This window comes from Pelodiscus sinensis, chromosome 25, assembly GCF_052426305.1.
Source record: "Pelodiscus sinensis isolate ZL-2025 chromosome 25, ASM5242630v1, whole genome shotgun sequence".
Classification (NCBI taxonomy): domain Eukaryota; kingdom Metazoa; phylum Chordata; order Testudines; family Trionychidae; genus Pelodiscus; species Pelodiscus sinensis.
The window spans coordinates 15,148,577-15,170,200 of NC_143076.1; the positions used below are offsets into that span (position 1 = coordinate 15,148,577).

The following is a 21,624-nucleotide window of genomic DNA, read 5'->3' on the forward strand; positions in this document are numbered from 1 at the left end:
AGTTGGAGCAAGCGGGCGGGGGCAGGCTCATTGGTGTGCGGTGTCACGGGGGAGCTAGACCCACTGGTATGCGGGGTCATGGGGGAGCTAGGGCCAGTGGGGGCAGGGTTACCAGGGGCACTAGGCCCACTGAGAGCGGGGTTACAAGGGCAGCTAGGGTCAGTGGGGGCGGGCTTACAGAGTAGCTAAGGCCATGGGGGCGGGGTTACAGGATAGCTAGGGCCAATGGGGGCGGGCTTACAAGGGGAGCTAGGGCCAATGGGGGCTGGCTTACTGAGTAGCTCAGGCCAATGGGGGCTGGCTTACACGGGGAGCTAGGGCCAATGGGGGCGGTCTTACAAGGGGAGCTAAGGCCAATGGGGGCGGGCTTACTGAGTAGCTCAGGCCAATGAGGGCGGGCTTACAAGAGGAGCTAGGCCCAGTGGGGGCGGGCTTACTGAGTAGCTCAGGCCAATGGGGGCGGGCTTACAAGGGGAGCTAGGGCCAATGGGGGCGGGCTTACTGAGTAGCTCAGGCCAATGGGGGCGGGCTTACAGGGGGAGCTAGAGCCAATGGGGGCGGGCTTACAAGGGGAGCTAGGGCCAATGGGGGCGGGCTTACTGAGTAGCTCAGGCCAATGGGGGCGGGCTTACAGGGGGAGCTAGGGCCAATGGGGGCGGTCTTACAAGGGGAGCTAGGGCCAATGGGGGCGGGCTTACTGAGTAGCTCAGGCCAATGGGGGCGGGCTTACAAGGGGAGCTAGGGCTAATGGGGGCGGGCTTACAGGAGGCAGCTGGGGCCAGTCGGGAACTGGGGGGGGAGCCCCTGGGGGGGGGGGTCTCTGCCCTTTGCGGCCGCCGCAGCCGGCCTGGAGGAGGCCCGCGGCCTCCTCTGTCTCCCCCCGACCCGCGCCCTCGCGCGCCGCTCGGTACCTGCAGCCCGGGCCCGGCTCAGGCCCCGCAACTCCCGGCGGCGGCAGCGCGTCCCCGCTGCCATGGGGACCGGGGGCGGGGCCAGGAAACCCCGGGGACCGCCCCAGCTCCCCCGCCCTGGGCTCAGAGCCGGGCGCGACCTCCCCCTGGCGGTGGTGAGAGGCAGCGCAGGGCAGGGACAGGATCCCCAAGAGAGGGGGAGGGTCCCTTGCGGGAGAGGTGGGGGCAGGGTCCCGGAGTGGGGAAGGTCTCCTAGGGGACAGGAGAGGGGGCGGGTCCTTTGGGGAAGACTGTAGGCTGCAGGGTCCCATGGAAAAGGCTTCAGGGATCTTCTCCCTTTTCTTTGAAGAAGTGCACACATGGATAGATTTCCCCTGGGAGAGAGGAAGGGGGCTGGTTTATCTAGGGGAGAGGAAGGGGGTCCTGGTTATCCAAAAAGAGAGGGGAGATGTACCTGTGTATTGAGGAGCCACAACAGCAGCACAGCTGGGGTGGTTATATGGAGTGGATACAGAAGGTGGTGCTGGGACCTCAGTGGGATGGATGCCAAAATGATAGCAGATAGGACAGAAATGTCTTGTCACAGATGGCAAGGATCCAACAACAACACAACTTCCAGCTTAGCTATAAAAATATTTTATTTTCCAGTTGTAAAATCAGCAGTCCCTGCTTCTCATGCTCAGGAGTCATGCAGCAGAGCTGGACAGCAAGGCAGAGGTGGATTGTACAAATTCTTCCTTAGCCATTTCTGACCCAAACTCAGCAATTAATAACATCGCACCTAATTCAGTCAGATACTGGGTAAAATGCTGCTAAATGTGCCTAGAGCCACCTTATAGTAATGATGGTTTAGTATAAATCATATTATTATATAACGTTTATTATATAGATCAGCATTTCTAAATTAAGAGCGATTCAGCACACAAACAGATTTCACTGTAAATGAGTATTAGCTTCACATTTTCTGAAAGTAAACAAGAATAATTTTCCTTCATACGGTATTTATTTTAATTACAAAGTGTCAGAAATCTCCTTTTTCATAATCAATGGCACTTATGTCCTTCCATGTATGCTTGTGAGTAGCTTTATACATGTGTCATACATAAGCACAAGAACGAGGCCCATAACCCCATAATGACCTTTTAAAAAGTGCAATTTCATTAGTTAAAAGTACAATTAAGCCTCAAACATTAAAGGAATATTTGAGTTCACATTCACTTAACTCAAAATGAACAAACCCAGAAAACAGAAGATGTGTGTAGAATTCGTTAACATTCAGTGCATAAACAAGTCCAGAGAAATCATTTCAAAACGTGACTTTTACATTTTATCTATGCAAGGCCTGTTAAACAGGCAAAATTACTGTATTATTTCTGTTTCTATGCACACCAGTTGATTATCTCTAAGATACACTGTACCTCTAGAAACAACATGGTGTACCAGCTAAGTCTGAAAGCTAGAATTCCCCCAGGAAATCTGAGATAAAATATCAGTCCACATATTGAGCTCATTAAAAGACAGTGGTAACTGCAGTAGAAACTAATACAGAATACAAAAGAGCTAGAGGCTCAATTTGTCCACAGATCAATAGAATCAACTCACATGCCCAAAAAATAAGTTCTTTAGGGCCAGAGTCTGTCCTTATTTACACCAACTACAATCTGAACCAACTCGTAAATTCCCTCACCTTCCCCCCCCCCCCCCATTGTAAATTAAATCAGAATCTAGCCCTTATTGTTTGTCCTGTGCTCTGCTTGTGTGGCTCGCTTTCTCATTCACAGTTCTGCATTCCAGAAAAGAGACACTTCAGATCAGAAACAGATTCTTTGCAGCACATTTTGCAGCAGCTGGTTGCTTCGCTCAGAACTTAGAGCGTAATTTGTTCTCAAATAAGCCCCCTTAATTTTTGGCTGCAGATGACAAGTTTCACAACTAAATCACTAACCATCCGTCTGTCAGCTTTCGGCATGACTGCCCACTAGCTTTATGTGGATTTAGTGTCAAGGCTATATGTAGTCAAGAGACCGCCCTATTTCTGCCATTAGCAGAATGGCAGATGGGCCATAAGATGTTATTCTACCAATGGCTTTCAAGGAAGGTTCCCCAGTAAGTGATAATCTATATTTAATGAGGTTTATAAAAAAGCTATGTAATAAACTTGTTTCATCCTGCACTGGCTGAGCAGGGGCTGGATTATATAATGGTGCACTAATTGCTCTTTCTAGCTCTAATATTGGTGATTCTATGAAAAGACGTAGCTACCTGCTACTCCCACAGTCCAGCATGCACTGGATCTGTGTTTGAGACCCCAATTTCATCCTTAAATGCTGGGACTGCAGAACATTCCCTCTTGTAATGAGGGAATCCCCTGTACCACACTGTCCAAAGCCCATCCATTCCTCCTTGGTCAGAAGGAAGGGTTATCATGCAGGGTCTGGAGAGTGAGAGGATCTGGGGGAATAAAGAGAAAAGGGAGAATCCTTGGAGCTTTAGAAGGGACTCAAAAGAACTAGTCCTCAAGGTAACTTAGGGCTTTATCTTGCAAGCCTGACTATAGCAATAGCATCCCTACTGCAGTCAGTGGTACTTCATGGGTGAACAAGAACTATTCAGGCAAAAAGATTGCAAGCCTGGTCCCAAAAATATTTCCATGGTAACATACAGATAATAGTACCTGTTTGCTTTTTTTAGTGAATGGTAACTCATACTGATTATGCTTAGTTTAACCCCTACCTATTGGATTGTTGTTAAACCACATTATTGTCAATATTATTAATCCATAAACAAAATCTGAAATGTGTATCGGTAAGGCAGTATAGCATGAGCACTGTGCTTTGACAGATTATGACACAGGCTAGGAACCACACAATAGCTAGCAGAAGATACACACAGACAGCTTCAATCCCCTGAGCAGCTCAGACCCTCTATTTGTGGGTCTGATACAGGAAGGAACAGGAAGAAGGGGCCCTAAACCTTATCAGAGGTTGGCTGTGATTTGTCCCCAGTCCCAGAGACATGCAAACTGACAGCATGCCTGAGGACGGGATGATCTATCTATCTTTAAGCGTTAGCAGAGAATTTTCAATTCTTTAAATGTTAATTTGTAAATGTTAGTTGCTTTCATTTCGGACCCTGGCTAAGAGTTTCTCATTCCCTTTCAGGTGCCCAAGATCACATTTTATAACCATCCTACTGCTGAAAGGGCTGCTTCGTGCCCAAGTCTAGATCCTGCATTCCTGCTCTTAGCATTGCAGTGCACTGTGCATGGTGGGAATACATTGCTTCATTGGGGACATGGTATGGGATTAGTGTCTGAAGCATACCAAGTGTAGTTTTCGAAGCATGCATAGTGTGACATGGTCTGTTCCATTCCCTCGCAGTATCAGTCACCTGTCATCTTCTGTAACAGCTACAGGGTTTTCTTAATATTTGTTCTAACTTAGCTAATCCTTTGTTCTGGGTTTCCAGATCTGCTTGCATAATGGTGGTTGGCTAGTCCTCCTGCCATGGCATGAACAACCCTTCCTCATGGCATCGGGCTATGATTTCATGCTTCACTCAACTGGGAGCAGCCCAAGGAGAGCTCCTGTCAGCCTCAGAAACACCCCTGATATTTCCAAAGGGGTAAGTTGGATTTTCTCAGCAAAACCTAGTGAAAAGTTTTATTCGGTTACAACAAATAATTAGAGTCCTTCAAAACCAAATGCAACTGGAGGATCCAGCTTCTCTTCACCTTCTCAGAGAGACCCATGTATCCATGGTACAGGCTTGAATCTACCGCATCTGTCTGTGAAACACTTTTGCTGGAGGAAGCCGCTGCACTTCTTATACCAAGGTCCCATTTCGGCTGTCGTATTTCAGCCTAGGATGGGGGAAGTTGAGGGTGGCATACTCTGTTGCGTTCTGCATTTGCAAGTTCTTCACCTCTTCAGCTGAGCGCTCCCGGGCCCTGGTGAACACCTGGATATCTGCATAGTGCACACTGTCATCACGCTTCACATTCTTGGGCTTGTTCACAGTAGCATAGACTGGAAACTCGAAGACGTCATCATACATGTGAGCAGCCTCCAGGCCCTTCTGGAAAAAGAGTGCTAGAGAATCAGCTCCCCATTGTTTCCTCCCATCCCACACTGGGCTCACAGGAGGGCTGGACACCACTTACTGTGCCTAGCGTCAGCCAGAAGGCTATGCCAGCTCTCCATAGGCCAAAACATGCTGCCTTCAAACCATTCTTAGTCCCTGTTTGCCTGGCAATGGGGATGACTCTAGGGGCTGAACTTGCTGCTCCCACAGCACTCCCAGCCCCTCTAGCCCGGGAAGCAAAGGTGTTTCTGTACAGCAATCAAGAAGCACAACTGCAGTATATGCAGACAAACAGAAACTAGCTTTGATTGAGCTAGATTTGTTAAAAAGCCATGCAGCCCCAGTGGCATGGGCAGGTGCCCAAGTACAATCCTGCCCAGGATCCGAGGCATGTACTTGAGCAGGTATCCTATGCATTGCCATGACTGCTATTTTTATTAAGCTAACTCAATCAAAAGTAGCTGTATGAGTCTACCCTTCCTGTCCCAGTTCCAATGCAGACGCACCCTAAGAAGCTGAACAGGGATTTTCAACTGGTCTGTTTAGTACAATGTCTATAGAGGCCATTTACCTTCCTGTCATCCTGGTGCTGATGGCTTGTCTGTTTTACTCTAGTGCCTGCAAAAGAAACACCAGAGAAACAGGGTGATTTAACTGCTGGATATTGTTCCATCTTTTGCATTTCATAGTGACGGTGTCCAGTACATAGGCTCTCCCCTCTAGGCCCTTTTAAAATTTCCAGCCCAGTTGAAGTCCCAGTCTGAATCACACAAGAAAGCCCAGACCTATTTTTTTTCCAGAGAAGACAACATGCTGTGAACCATGCAATAGCTAGCAGGAGGTACACCAGACAGATAGCTGCAGGCCCTATGAGCAGCTCAGACCCACTGTTTGTCCTTTTGGTATGAGATTTAGCCATTTTAAACATATTCAGAATTTTTAGACACTCCCTCACAAAATCCTAATAACACTCTTAAGGCACTGCAGGTGAAAGAATGGGCATGAGACACAAATCCCTTATGACCAGCTTCTCACAGCCCTAACATTGTGTATCTGGTATTGTTTTGTGGGTAATTTAGCATAAATATGACTATTTACCAAAAGGCACAATAACAAATTCCCAAACCCAAAAGCATTGTTTGTGTGTGTATCATATTTATAATGCACACACCCCTTTGGTACAGTATCTACACCAGCATGGGCACAAACCTCTCCCTTCAGAACTTTGTTCAGGCATGCACCCTATTACAAACTGCATTACCTTTATCTAGGAGGAAACAACGATAAAAAGAAATAACAGTGCACTGGGGACTAACTCCTGAACCCATTGAAGTAAATGGCCAAGCTCCCATTGATTTCAGTGGGCAGGATCATGCCTTTCCTGGCTTTCAAAGGCTTCTTAGCTGCATTAGGCATTATGTTTTATTCTTGGTGGTTGTCAGACTTCCCTTAAGTTTGCAATGTTACCAATTCAGGCACCACAACAGGCAGCAACTCCAGAGGCCTGGTGAGATAAACAAAAACTGGAGAGGATTCATCTCTCAGGGGCTATGAGAACTCTGCTGCCTCTAAGTCAGAGTCTGGCATTGCTGTTTGTTCCTATGTCATTCTCCTTCCTCATATGCCCATACCCCCCATGTATCAACCCCATAGCACAAACACTTCCCTGCTTTTAGAAGATGCCTCAGATAGATTTGCCAGATGGTTTCAACAAAAATACCGGACACAGTTGACATGTCATCACAATCTACATTACATCTTATTTAGAAAATACCGGACATTTATATTTTCTCATTTATATTTTCTTAATTTGTTTCCCAAACAGAAAGCTAAAATACTAGACTGTCGGATTCAAAACCGGACACCTGGCAAACCTAGCCTCAGACAAGGGCATTTCCTCTCTGCTTTGGAAACAGATTCTATGAAACTTGTGCTCCACTGACCAAGATGGTCCCATCAGGTCTCAGAGGAGGGCTTGTGTCTGGTCTTGGCCCAGTTTCACATGGAGGGAAACTTGACATAAAGATTACTGGAAGGGGATGGGGCCTCTGGAGTCTGGATGAGTATCCAGGTTCATAGCTTTGACAGTAGCAGCCCAAAAGCCAGTGGGACTCTGTCACTGTTCTCCACTTATGTTTCACAAACCCTTACCTTGCTTTTCTTTTTTTCTTTTAAAAGGTGAAGGACAGCTCCTGAAATCAGAGAGAGAAATGTGTTAACATTGTGAGACTTGAGTCTCTCCAATTGTCATTGCCTGTTTATGTAAAAACACAGCCACGTGGCCCAGACACTGCATCTGAGAACAATGTGAAAGAAACCTGAAAGCCCTACCAGTCATTTACCACAAACAAGACCCTCCCCATTGCAATTCCCTAGAGGTGCTGGGCAAACAGGAACAAAGCCAAAAAGCTGCCCCAGCTAAGGAAGGTATCTGCACATGCCATGGCTTCCTCTCTGCTGCCAGGAATAAACCAGTCCACCCCCACTAACCTGTACCACATTTATTTCTAGGAGAGCAGGGCTAATAGACCATAAGAAGCACCATTCACATACCTTGTCCTACCCATCCCCTAGCCTAGGAGCTGTCCAGTGGAAAGTGTTATTGAATTAACCCAGAAGACTGAAGGGTTGGGCAGCCTGCTCTCTATAGGACTCCTGTTCAGAATTACCCACCTGAACTTAAGGCAGCCATGGGATAAGCCCAGACTGAAATTTTGGAGTTTTACAGTCTTGACCCTATCTGCTCAGGGTCTGTTCTGTTTGTTTTTACAGAAACTTAATGGTACTCAGTGGAATTCACTCTGCAAGACAGGGGGAGTTTTAAAGTGCCCTGTCTGTATAATAAGCTAAATGAATTCTGCTTCCTAGTATTCCCTGAGGTTGTTTGAGACCCACCAAATTCCTTCTCCCTTGTGATCTAATGAGGATTTGAAACCAGGTCTCCGGAGAGTAGTTCTCATGAGGCATCACTGTTAGCTCTCCTGACTCAGGGAATTAAACTCTGGCTACCCTGTGATGCCTGCTGTGGTCAGTGTGAACATAATGATCCCTTGGATTCTGTGCACGTCTCCCACCAGCTGATGGGCTTGAGGTTCTCCAGGAGGTGCAGAAACTCACGGGGCTGTCTCTCCCAATGAGATCTTGAAGCAGCAGCTTTTTCTGGATGGGAAATGCCTGCACAAAGTGATGACATGGACTCTGACTGTCTCTGTGTTCTGGGCAAAGAGGGGCTCCCACAAGGGACATCAGATGTGAATCTGAGATTCCTGGGAGCATGTGCCAAGGGTGGGTGCAGGTCACTTTTGTGTATTGTAGTCCCTTTGCCACCTGACTTCTGGGAAGCGGGGTCTGAGCCTCTGTGTCGATCCATGGAACTGAACTAAACCACTGGCAGTGACTAACATGTCAAGCCCGACACCTCGCTCTGTAGTTTGCCTGTGTGACCAGACATCTCTGCCTTTGCTACACTCTTTTCCTACTAGCCAATTAGCCCGCCATAAGACAGGATTTTCAGATCTCTCCTGCACGTCGGTCTTCTCTCCTGAGCCTCCGGTCTCTCGTTCCGTCTCTCTCTCTCTCAGCTCTCCTCCACCTCCTGCCTCTCTCTCTGTCTCTCTCTTTCACTTCTCCTCCCCCTCCTGCCTCTCACTCAGGGGACCACGGATCCCAAATGGCTGTTTGGGCTCCACACTCCCCATGCTGCATGGGGGGCACGGAGCCCAAACGGTCGCTTTGCGCCACTTGCTCCCATGCGGCTGCCCGGCTGAGCGGCGCAGAAGTCAGCCGAGCGCCACGGCGGGAGGCGAAGGGGGGCGGTGACGTTCACGGCCAGGGGGCGGGGCCTGGAGCCACTGTCACACTGCACGTCACCACCCCACCACCCTTCGTCTCCCACCGTGGCACTCGGCTGATTTCTGCGCTGCTCAGCCAGGCCGCCGTGGGGGAGCAAGCGGCCATTTGGGCCCCGCACTTCCGATGCAGCACAGGCCGCCCAGAGGGAACAGCCAGCATTTCAGGCAACAGCGCCCCCCCAGAGGGAACAGCCAGCATTTTGGCGTTACAGACTCTCAGACACTGGGCTACTATATATATGATTTCCAAGGGGTCAGGAATTATCTCTTATTAAGGACAGGTCTAATGCAAAGAGATCTATGGGACTCTCCATTCTAACATGCAAAGATGTGCCATCTCTGGGTGGCTGAAAGAGAATCGCAGGCAAAGTCTCATTTGCAATGACAAGCCACTCAGAAAAGAGTTTCTGCAGATATCAATAACGTCTCTACTTGTGGGGAGAATTTGGTTCCTGACTGCCTGGAAGAGCAGGAGAGCCTGATTAGGCTGTGCTATTAAAAAAAAAAAAACCTACAGCGTTCTACAGAAAGGGGCCCAAACACTTAAGTAATGCCTTAGCAACACCACAATGACACAGCCCAGGGGCACAGCCGCAACACAGTCCAGAGATGGGGTGACTTAGTGGCCACACAGTCTAAAGCTGTAAGAACACCACAGCGACACAGCCGGAAGCAGGGGAGACACCAAAATGGTATGGCCCAGTGGTGACGTGATGCCACGGCAACACAGTCCAAAGACAGGGCAATACTATGGGGAGGCCATCATGAGTTGGAGAGACACCGCACCGTGGTAATGCCTTTATGAGCTGTAATGATACCATGGTAACACTGTTGAGAACTGCAGCCAGAGAAACAGAGAGAGGAGAATGACAAGAAGTCCCTGTTGCTAAGATACCTGAGTCTAACAACTCCATTTTTGTGGAAGGGCTGGAAATGCCCAGGACTGCTGGGCACCCTTCCAGTGTTAGCACCTCCTCAACCTGCTGGGCATACACCCTGCTTTCCACAGAAAGCCCAGGCAACTAGGGTGAGACAAAGCAGTCACATAGAAAGCAGCAGGACCTAGCCAAAGGCTTGCTAACTGCCCCGAAGCAGGACTCAGAGTACAGACAGTGTGGGCCAGATCTGACCCATAGGGGAAATGTGTGCACCTCAAACCTGCGTTTTGCCTTTGCGGGAGGAAAAATGTGAGAAGTTTTCATCACTTTTTGGTCGAGCCTGGTGCCACATCATCTGTACCCTACAGACACCCTCAAATACATAGCCAATTCCCACTGCTATTCAGACAGTCCAATATGCACATACTCCCAAGAAGGAGTGAGAATCGTTTAGATTGGACAGCAGCCAAGTTTGCTGCTGCTACGAGATCAAAGGCTCTGGATGCTGAGGAATTCTAGGATTGTCACAAAACATTTTCTCCTAAGGCCAAATGCCAGTCTGCTGCCCCAACAGCTCCAAACCCTCGCGTTTCTCCCTGATTCAAGAAACAGACATGGAACATTCAGTTCTGAAGATCACAGGTAATTTCCCCCTTTCTTCAGGTCTTCGGCCTGAACAGAACTGAGCAAACAAAGCTCTATGCTCCTCAGACGCTGAGCCAAATCCTTCCCTAAACTAGTCTCCTGGAACCAGAGAGACAAGTCAAACACAGACTTCCCAATACTGCAATGAACAAGGGACAAATTCATCCATACTGGAACATTACTGACTTTAGCGGTTACACTGGGTCTTAATTTGGCTGCAGAAGTACAGTCTGTCTCTCTGTGCAGATATGTGTCACGGTCTGAGCCAGATGCATGAAGCACGTGTTATCATTCCGTAAAGCTAGAAGGACCAGAGGAAAGCAGGTGCCAATCCTTATATGGCTAGTAACATGCTAGCATGTACATCCAGCCATGGACTCTGTCCAGCATGCGAGGCCTTGGAAGCTCCCAGAGCTGAGCTGTATCTCTGTTGCAGCATAGGGTTGAGGCTGGGAACATGGGGCTAGCACTTTTAAAGGAACGGGAGAGAGCCACTGGAGAGTACATGGCTTTGTGTGCCCCACAGAGTTTGCATTACCCACCCCAGCCGTGTCCAGTGGCCGGGCAGTACCTTAAGGAGCTTTGACAAAAAACAGGACTATGCAGCACTTTAAAGACTAACAAGATGGTTTATTAGGTGATGAGCTTTCGTGGGCCAGACCCACTTCCTCAGATCAAATTGTGGAAGAAAATTGGCATGACCATATATAGCAAAGGGATACAATCAAAAAAAGTGAAATTTGATTTGTCCTTTTTATATGTGTTCACTTTTTTTGATTGTATCCCTTTGCTATATATGGTCATGCCAATTTTCTTCCACAATTTGATCTGAGGATGTGGATCTGGCCCACGAAAGCTCATCACCTAATAAAACATCTTGTGAGTCTTTAAAGTGTTGCATAGTTCTGTCTTTTGTTTCAGCTAGACTAGACTAACATGGCTACATCTCTATTACTATTAAGGAGCTTTATCTGTTCTAGATTTAAAGTCAGAAGGATTTAAGGGCAATCATAGACTCACAGAATACTAGAACTGGAAGGGACCTCGAGAGACCATCGAGTCCAGTCCCCTGCCCTCAAGTCAGGACCAAAATAATGGCTTTTGTTTCTATAACAATATGAAGGAAGGAGGGGGTTACACAATTGGGATTTGAAAAGTTAACGGGTGATGCTTACCAGTTCCAGCTAACTGGTGGGGGCTGGAGCAGCTTCCTGCCTGTCATGGGTGGGGGGCTGCTCCAGCCCCGCAGGGCCCGCTGCGGACAGGGGCTGCTTCGTGCGTCCAGAGCAGCCCCTGTCTGCAGCGGGCCCAACAGAGCCACAGGCAAGGGCTGCTTCAGCAGGACTGCAACTGGAAAGGAGGCTCCAGATCAAACTTCACGTTTAACCAGTTAACCATTTACACAAGATTTTACATCCCTATTACACACTGAGAGCAACGTTCCCTGTAAGCTGTGCGCTTGGGTAGCATCTCAGAAGAGATTCAAATGCCACCTAACTGATTAGCAAAGTACTTGCAGCTAAGTGTTTTGTTTCTACTAGTGGTGCACATTCACACATGCCTTAGTGCACATAGAAAAATGTATTTCACACACCAATGAAAAAGATTAGAGGGAACATTGACCCAGAGGTTTTAATAATGGGCAGCAGTGATTAACCATCATTCTGCTGAGGCACAGGAGGACAAAATCTGCCTAGGTGGACAGAGAGGTGTTTCCACTGAAATCAGCGCCTGTAAACAGCTCAGGCACCAGGTGGACTGAAAGACTCTATGGAAACAAGATGAGTTATTAATATCCAGCCCTGTTTCTGTCACTGTTGCACTCCAGATCATCTCCCTCCTGCTTTCAGGCCCTGTGTCTGTGACCAGCACAGTGGTAGCTGTAGTTTCCTACCCCCATCTTATTGCAGGTTCTGTGCGGAAGATGCTATTAGCACAAACAAGAAGAGATTGAGGCTTTCCAACACCAGGCTGGATTTTACCATGTGGAAAAGGTCCTCTTGCTCTGAGCAATACTGATTTATTTTGCCTTAACTACCCTGTCAGCTCCCTTTGCCCACCCATGACGGGCAGCCACAAAATCCACCAGTCCCAGAAGAGGAGCAGATTCCAGCACTTAAGGGTTGCCTTGCCCAGCTCCTGGATTCTGGAGTTGGTTGTTCCTTTGCTGAATACAGGAAGGTTGTGCCGTGTAATTAAAATAGCTCAACTTTAAATATAATCAGCAGAGTCTCTGGCCAGTTCCCTGAGGTGCAGGATTCAGTATCATCTTTCCAAGCTGCTTTCACATGTTTTGCTTGCCCTCCTTTGTGGACAGTGTTTAGCAGCCAGTCTGCAGACTCTGAGGCTGTCTACAGGCTAATCTCAGGGATACCATTTCCCCACCTTGGATCTGCTGTAATTAGAACGGACAAGGCAAGGAAAGCAAGAACAGGACAAAGCTCTCCCCATTTCCATTCAAAATGAGACCATAAATGTTAGGACCAAATCACACTCCATCACATGCCCAACTGGGCATGCACGTACACATACACACACCAGACCTCATCAATACACACCAGCTCCTACACCCCACCCCTGTGAACTTCCATGACCCTACACCCCATCTCACACGCACAGACCTGCTTCAGTACCTTGCTCACAGACTTGCACTTACCCTATATCACTCACACACAAATCTATTTTTACAGCCTCCCCACACCTAATCCTAAAACCCATTCTGCTCCACCTCATACCCCATCCATCAACTCTCTCCGTTGTGTGACATCCTGTCACCCCATTGCATGCTCAAACATCTTATGATGACAACATTCCCTGCCCTATTCCTTGCATTTAATAGATCTTGAGAAAACAGCAAAGTGTGAGAGGCTCTGTACATTGCTATTTTCAGAGAATAATCCAGTGCTGAATGTCTCCTTCCTTCAATGAGAAATTAAGAACCCCTATGGCTTAGGAGACATAGACCCAAAGTAAACACTCCTCAGATATGTCCAGCTGCTAGATAAACCTTCTTCCTATTAGTATTTTTGTCCAAAAGGTTCTTTTAAAATTTAGATTGCAGAAATCATTTGAATTCTTGCCACCTACTCTCCATTCTCTAGGTCAGTGATGAGCAACCCACAGCCCAAGGGGCCACATGTGGCCCAGTGGGGTTCTATGTGTGGCCCACGAGACATTTTGTATACCATTGCCCACGCATAGGGTTACCAGATTCTGCTGGTTTCTTTCCACGTAATTGTTCCCTTCTACTAATACTAAAGTGACACACATGTAAAGCAAGGCCATGCGAAGAGAGGGTGTGCTGAAGGTTAGGACTTTAACAGGGTTCAAAAAAGAGCTAGATAGATTCATGGAGATTAGGTCCATCAGTGGTTATTATCAGGGCTCGCCAAGTGGCGGTGAGCCCTGCTCACCAGCCGCGTGGTTTTACGTGGTTCTGCGCTCTGCGCATGCGCAGATCATTCTGCACGTGCGCAGATTGCTCTGCATCTGCTCTTCCGGGTTGTAATCTACTCGCCACGGGCGAGTAGATTACATTATTTGTCGAGCCCTGGCTATTAGCCAGGATGGGTAGGAATGGTGTCCCTAGCCTCTGTTTCTCTGGAAATGAGTGACAGGGGAGGGATCACGGGAGGATTACCTGTTGTGTTCCCTCCCTCTGGGGCATCTGGTATTGGCCACTGTCGGCAGACAAGACACTGGGCTAGATGGACCTTTGGTCTGACTCAGGATGGCCGTTCTTAGGTGTATGCTGATTGCACACAACATTGACTGTGAGAGCCATGCACTCTCTCTTCATCCAATCAAAGCGCTGCTATGGTTCAATCAGCACACCCAGCAAATTCTAGGAACGCAAGTGCAGTGTGCAAAATGACTGTATCCCGGGACATTCGTCATGGTTATGACAATCTTGCAGCCCACTGAAATGAAAGAGGGTCGCTCATGCAGCCCATGCACTTGTCTAGGCTGCCCTAGGTCGTTGTGTTAATAATAATGATTTAGGGTGAGATTTTCAATAGTGTCAGGTGCCCAGCTCCTTTAGGCCCCTTTAAAAACCCCAGCCTTCATTTAAAAAGCCCGGCTTTCTGCTGAGGCATGTAGGGTGCTGCGCAAACAGGTAACATACAGGGATAACAGCAATTTACATATTCTGAAATAGCAAAACTAAACTAAAATACTCAAATGTCAAAGAAAGTGATACTGATAGCTAGCAGGGCAATAAAGGTGCAGTGAAAACATGCCTCTTTTTCATTGACTGGCCGGATTGTGCACAGTGATAAAAGAGTTAACGTGGGACTTAGGAAGGTCTGGGTTCAAATCCTTACTCTGCTACAGACTTCCTGTGTGAGCTTGCCAAAGTCACTTACTGGCTGTGTGCATCAGTTCCCTATCTATAGAAACAAATACAGTAATATTTCCCTGCTTCCTCCAGCAGTGCTGTAAGAGTTTTAATGACTGTGCCAGGCTTTGAGACCCACTGATGAAAAGTGCTATCGAAGAGCCCAGGTATTATAATTTGGCAATTAAGCCAAAGCTGCAGAATCACTTGACCGGGTCACCCACTGCCGCAGAGATTATATGAAGCCCATTCTTTTGGTCTCTCTCCTTTGCATACCCAGCGTATCTCTCTGCAGTTCACAGAGGCTTCAAACTGGCCATGGAGGGTGAGACCAGTCAGAATGCGGAACCAGAGGCTGGTCTTTTATCCATCATTCTTTGCAGATGCTCAGGAGGACAACAGTTCTCACTTCTCTCTCCTGGCAGCCTTTAAAGTAGATGCCTTAAGCCAGTGTTTCTCAACCAGTGGTACGTGTCACTCGAGGTAACTTGGGGTAACTCGAGAGAAGCCTGGGGAGTACGTCAACACAACTGAAATTTGAAGAAAACTGAATTTTTGTTTTAAGTTTTACAGCACTTTATTATTTTTGTACTTTTTACACCCAAAAATTTCATCACCCGCCTGGCTATGATGAAGTTGTTTAAACAAATGTGTTCCAATGGTAGAAAAAAAATGTGTTTGTCTGAAAACTGTAGGTCCTGGGAGTACTTATAATTTTTTTAAAGGGGTACCTTATAAAAAAGGGTTGAGAAACACTGTCTTAAGCCAAAGCCTTGCCCACCACAAACGGATCTTACCAGGGGGCAGCAATGAGAGGATGTCATCAGCTTAGGACAGACCAAAAGGCACCAATATAAAACTGAAGTAGGAAGGAAGGTTGGGACCAGAGAGGCACGATCCTTTTGTTCCCTGACTCTCCGTCTTTCTCAAGAAACTTAAATGCCCGTTCACAAAGCTTTGGCCATTGTACAGTGTTTATGACAATGGGGCTTTGATCTCAGCGGGGGTCTCCACATGCTACCAGAATACACAAGGGCTACCTCTAGACTGGCATGATTTTCCGGAAATGCTTTTAACGGAAAAGTTTTCCATTAAAAGCATTTTCGGAAAAACGTGTCTAGATTGGCATGGACGCTTTTCTGTAAAAGCACTTTTTGCGGAAAAGCGTCCGTGGCCAATCTAGATGCACTTTTGCGCAAAAAAGCCCCGATCGCCATTTTCGCCATCAGGGTTTTTTTGCGCAAAACAAATCTCAGCTGTCTACACTGGCCCTTTTGTGCAAAAGTTTTGCGCAATAGGGACTTTTGTCCGAATGGGAGCAGCATAGTATTTCCGCAAAAAGCACTGATTTCTTACAGTAGGAAGTCAGTGCTTTTACGGAAATTCAAGCGGCCAGTATAGACAGCTGGCAAGTTTTTCCGGAAAAGCGGCTGATTTTCCGGAAAAACTGTCCAGTCTACACACAGCCATAGATAATAATCCTGCAGAGCGCTGAGTTCTTTGGTGCTCAGTACTCTTCAGGAGTAGGCCCTAATATCCTTGGCATTTGGATGATCAGACTCCTAGTGCTACCCAGCTGGTAGACATATCAGATTGGCCCCCTAAGCTTTCTTTGATACAAAGGGGAACGGGCAACATCTGTCACAGCACAATCACGGAGTAAAGGAGCCCTCAGGAGACAGGCTGTCTCCAGCACTCCTGCTAAGAGGAAGGCTAGAAAGATGATCCCCTAATTAGCTCAGCTCTGCCCAGAGATTCACTCCTATTTCAGAGGTGCATGGCCTCCAAATTTGGCTCTCTGCTTCTCTTTGAGGACAGAGACTGTGTCTACTTCTCCAACTGTACAGCACCTGGCACAACTGGGCCCTGACCCTGACTGGAGACTGTGTGCTTCCCTAACAGAAATGAAAATGATAATGATCCTGTTTATATTCAACAGTCCCTGGCTACTCTGCAGACTGCCAATTCCCAGCAGTGGTGGGGGACTATAGTACAGCAATCCTCCACTTAATGGCCCTCCATGCTTCAGGCAATTCATGAGGCCCTCCAGTGATGTGAAAAGGCTTGACATTAAGAGATAGCAAATGATGATGGGGTAGCCCAGAGGGCAGGAAATAGAAAGACTGTAATAAAGATAAGATGTTGTAATGAACCCTTAGCAAGGGGAGAAGCCAGCACCCCCCACGGGCATCTGAGCAAAGTTAAGTGACTTGACTCACACACCCTGAAACTACTGACCAGCACCCAGCCCGGAGGCAGATATAGATTCTTGGATTCCACTGATCCCCAGTCTCTACTGCACCCTCACCAATAACCTACATGCCTCTCCCCCAAACCAGGAGTCCCAATTCCCAGCCCCCTGTCCCAGCCACTAAGTGACGCTGTGTCTCTTAAATAGTCAAATATTTTAGCCAATTTCATATTACAAAATAAAAACATTGTACATTAGGAATCACTGACTCTCCCCCAGCACCTCCACCAGGGTTTCCCATAATTCCCTTTCATTTTAACCAGCAAATATTGCCCCCTGACATCAAACTATGGTTTGTCATATGCCTTTTCAGGAGGTAGGGGATGCTGGGCCCAGGCCCCACATGACTCCAGAGGGATCAAGCAGGCATCCTTGCTCCCAGAAAGAAACAACGCCTGCAAATGTGCCCAGGACCACTTTCTGGATTCCCTGATTGGAAGTAAAAACCCACACGAACTGGGGGATGGACACAGAGCAGCAGTTTGCAAATAGGGGTAGGATATGCTGAAAGATGGACTCCTAGGGGAGGATCCACAGTTCTTTTATGCCAGCTCAGCCAATGTAAAGGCACCACCAATCCATCCTGAAGGCCTCCCACCCTCCCGCCACGGAATGGCCCTAGAGTGCAAGGAGACTCACATAGGAGCAGCGTCGGCTTTGCCAGTCCAGCAGCAGGGAGCCTAGCCAGAGTCTTTCTACAGCTTACTCCCAGTGGCTGGAATGCCCTGTAGGGGTAGTGGCAGCCAGGCACGCCTTAGGCCTGCCCTTGAGGCTGCTGCGGTGACTCATCTTTGGAGAGGAATCAACCTCAGGCCAGCAGCAAGACGTGAAAGTGACCCTACAACCTTCCCACCCCAGCTCCCTGTGCCAGGCTCAAGACTTCCTCGTCTGGGCAAGCTCGAAAGCTTGTTCCTCTCGCACCAGCAGAAGTTGGTGCAATAAGTGTTAATGCCTCACCCACCTGGCCTCCAGTGGCGTTCACCCCACTGTCTGGGGGGGTGCCAACTGCGACTCAGTCCGAGCCCTCCACTAGCTGCACCTGCTAGCACTGTGGCTGTGGTACAGGCCTGCCCATTGGGCAGGCAAGCGGGAGTCCTGAAACTCAAAGCAGGAAAGCGCACCTGCTCTCCCATACACTTGGCAAAGTCAGCCTCAACTTTAGCTCTCAGCCACCCCAGCCTGGGCTCCTTTCCCCCCCACGTGATTCCTCCACCCCCTACAAAGCCTGTACTCACCAGCATCCCCTACAGCTGCAGGAGTTGCCCATGTCGCTCCTGCCGCCATGAAGCAGAAAATGTTTTTCTGGAGTCACAGGGAGAGCTTGTATTTCCTGGTTCCCAGTTCAGCCCCTGGCAGCTCCAAGGGAGTGTCTGGCAGTGTCAGGTTTCTCTCTACCAGTGAAGCGAAACCTTGGTAGGCCTGTGTGTGCCATCTGCTGGAGGGATTTCCAGAGGCGGCTGCTCCTGCCAGCCCCACTCTGCTTTCTCTGGCAAACGGGGCTAGGATCAGAGGGGAAATTCTCCTGCTTGAGCCAGCAGGACAAATCTCATCTCTGGTATTCTGTTCTTCTAGTGTGTGCCAAGTCCCACTGATATCATGGAATCAGCACACCCCAGAAAAGTCCATGTCATGCAATTAAGGGACTGAGGGATGGGGACAAATGACTGGAGATGGGGGATTTTAAATCTCCCTGAACGTGATGAGCAATTCTAGACTAGCTCTTCCCCGGGGGGAAGGGTGTGGTCAGGGCTTTTCATACTCTGATCCACCTCAGACCAAATGAAAACAGAGACCAATTTACTAGGGGTATCAGTTACTGAGGATTTTGTCCAGAGCAAAGCCAAGCATTCGGGAAGGATTGTCTTGTGGCTAAGGCAGTGGACTAGGATTCAGGGATCATGGGTTCAATTTTTTGCCTCTGTCACAGGCTCCTTGTGTAACCTTTGACAAATCAGTTACGGACAGATTTGTGAAGGTGTCTAGATGTTTAAAGATACAGAAAGTGCCTAGTAAAATCTTCAAAAGTCCCTTGCGTGGAAGTTAGGCATTTTAGAGAGCTGACCTTGCTAGGCACCTCCCTGCTTTGTTAACCTCCTACATACCTTTTTAAGTGGGGCCTTTAGTCTCTCCGGCTCAGATCCATAAACATATTTGGGTTCCTAATTTCCACTGATTACAGTAGAAGTTAAGAGCGTGAATACTTTTATGGATCTGGACCTCCATTACCCATCTATCAGATGTGGATAAAATCACCTCTGTCACTTGACTTGTCTCCTTATTATTAGGGCAGGGGCTGTCTGTCTCTTGCTATGTATGTGACAGCACCTAGCATTGTAGGGTCCTGCTCTCCAGGTTCTTCTGAAACAGAAATGACAACTAATAATAAATGCTCTTATCTTTATGTAACCCTGTTGTGGGAATTTCTCCACACTCCAGGGCCCAGCCTTGAGTCTGAACTCTTTAAGCTGCTTCTGAATTTACCTTGTGGGCTGCATAGCTGACAACTGAGTATGCTTTAATTAATAATTGCATTTAGCTATTGTAATATATGCAGCCTTTGCAGGTTCACTTCTAAGGTACTACACAAAGGCACTTAGATAATACAGAATGGTAGAAGAACCTGTCCAGAACAGAATTCTCCTCTTTGGTTCAGGCACTGCCCAAATCACAGAGTCCCTGGGTTTTATCGGGAAACACCTTTGTCCCTCTTCCCAAAGTGGACACAACATTTTCCAGGTTTTATTATCTGATGGAATGCAGAGGGGTTATTAGTAGGGATGTAAGTGACTACTTGAGTGGTTGACTAGCTTATTGGACAGTCGAGTGACTTGTTTCCCCTGCTCCCAGTTGCCTCTGTATCAGAGGCAGCAAGGGTGGGGGGTGAAGCAGGTGCTGGGGGGAGCCAGCTTAAAAGGGGGATACTGGTTCCCCCCAGCACCATATCCGCAGTGGGGGAGTGGGAGGCAGAGTTGCATCGGTCCTGGAGCCAGAACGAGCTGCAACTGCTCAGACCCAGCTTGCACTGGTTCTGGAATCTACTCCCACTGTGACTCTTCATTTTAAATGTAGTAAGAACCCAGCAACTCTTACTACATTTAAAATGTAGAGTGGCAGCAGTCCTGGAGCTGACGTGAGCTGGGACTGCTCAGTCCTGGCTCGCACCGGGTCCAGGATCTACCCCTGCTGCGGCTCTGCAGTTTAAATGTAGTATGAGCCAGGCTGCCTGCACACCCGGCTCCTACTACATTTAAACTGCAGAGTCACAGTGGTGGTAGCGAGTGCTTCCCCTTATCGACTAAATGTGTAGTCAATACAAGTTGCATCGACTACACGATTAGTGAATTATCCGCTTCTTAACATCCTTAGCTCTAAGTGCATTTCTGCAGAGATATGTGGTGAGGTCCAATGTTCCCTCTAATTTTTTCCATGCATGTGTGGAATAAATTTTGTTCTGTGCGCTGAGGCATGTGCGGATGTACAGTAGAAACACCTGCAGCCTGCTGTGGGCGCTCTGCTAAACAGCTGGGTGGCATTTGATTCTCTCCTGGGTGGCTGCCCAACAGGGAACATTGCTGAGGTCCCCATCTTGTGGAACTTCTGTACCTTCCACCACTGTGGCTGATTCCCCAAGGACTTATCAGGGTCCTCCAGAGCTCAGAGCAGGAATCTTCCCACACATTGAGCTGAAGAACCAAGCTCACAAGCTACAAGCTGTACCAACCCACATTCTTTGTGCATACTTTACACGGATCAGGGAGTTACACCTGCAGTCTCTTTCACTCTGACATCTGGCTGAGGAAAGCAGGAAAACCGGGCTGAATTCTGGAGCCCAGCATGGCTGTATTTTGCAGAGACCAAAGCCCCACTGGTTGAGTAGCACTCAGCATTTTGCTCATCTCTTGTCAACAGCACAGACTTTGTGGATCGCTGGGCATACTACAGACACTGATCCTTCTGTTTATTTAGTCAGCGAGCCTGTTTTTATTTCAGAGTTATCTCCGGCTTTGTTCCCTTCCTGAAAAACAAAACAAAACAAAAAAACTGGTTGAGAATCTGCTTCCATCAGCCTCTCTGGACAAACACTGAGGCTGTTGGTTTGAGTTCTGCCAGAGAAACAGAAAGCCATTGAAAACACTGGCTGCTCTGGGAAGCACTTGGCTGCCACTCCATATTCCCTTTTTATCCTCTGTCTGCAGAATAAAAGGGAGCTTGGGTTCCAGCACTCCAGCTTAGCAACGTGATTGTGCTATTTTGTGCTTAGGTAGCAAGAATCCACAGACATAATCAGCTGCCTCACACCAGTCAGCGTCAGCCTCGCCGCCCAGCATCAGTGCTCAGGGCAGTTGTTTTAGTAAGGTCTGAAACTTGGAAGGGAATTTGGCTTGGTATCAAGGAGTGAAATTGGCATTGGAGAGGCCTGCTGGTGCCCAGCAACAGAGAACTATATCCTGACTATTAGAGCTATAAGAGACAAAGAAAGAGGGAGGAGGAACAGAGTTATCCATTAATTATTATTATTATACTATTTGTACTGTGGTAACACATCAGTGCACCAGTCATTGTGCAGACATAGAACAATCTAGACAGCATCCAAAAAAATAGCTCAGAACTGGTTCAGTAATTTCTTCTTTGGAAGGAGAATTAGTTTGACCCGCAATGAAAATGC

At 48.0% G+C, this 21,624-nt stretch overlaps 2 protein-coding genes across 3 annotated transcripts in view; both read right to left on the reverse strand.

Annotated features, from left to right (window-relative positions):
- Positions 1 to 1,006, reverse strand: part of DIXDC1 (DIX domain containing 1) — an 81,092-nt gene extending 80,086 nt beyond the window's left edge. The window contains exon 1 of the mRNA XM_075909782.2: positions 912 to 1,006. The gene's annotated coding sequence lies outside the window, so the exon portion shown is untranslated. The remainder of the gene's footprint in view (positions 1 to 911) is intronic.
- Positions 1,007 to 4,530: 3,524 nt separating this feature from the next.
- On the reverse strand, positions 4,531 to 18,348 carry C25H11orf52 (chromosome 25 C11orf52 homolog). 2 transcript variants are annotated; one of them, XM_006111209.5, is made up of 4 exons: positions 18,194 to 18,348; positions 7,146 to 7,186; positions 5,566 to 5,612; positions 4,531 to 4,985 (listed from the first exon to the last, which is right to left on the reverse strand). In XM_006111209.5, the coding sequence occupies exons 1-4, from the start codon at positions 18,223 to 18,225 to the stop codon at positions 4,737 to 4,739; spliced, it is 369 nt and encodes a 122-aa protein (XP_006111271.1). In that variant the 5' UTR covers positions 18,226 to 18,348; the 3' UTR covers positions 4,531 to 4,736. The 2 variants fall into 2 exon arrangements, with proteins under 2 accessions (XP_006111271.1, XP_006111270.1); XM_006111208.5 differs by having other exon boundaries at positions 4,531 to 4,988; positions 18,194 to 18,346.
- Positions 18,349 to 21,624: the final 3,276 nt, after the last annotated feature.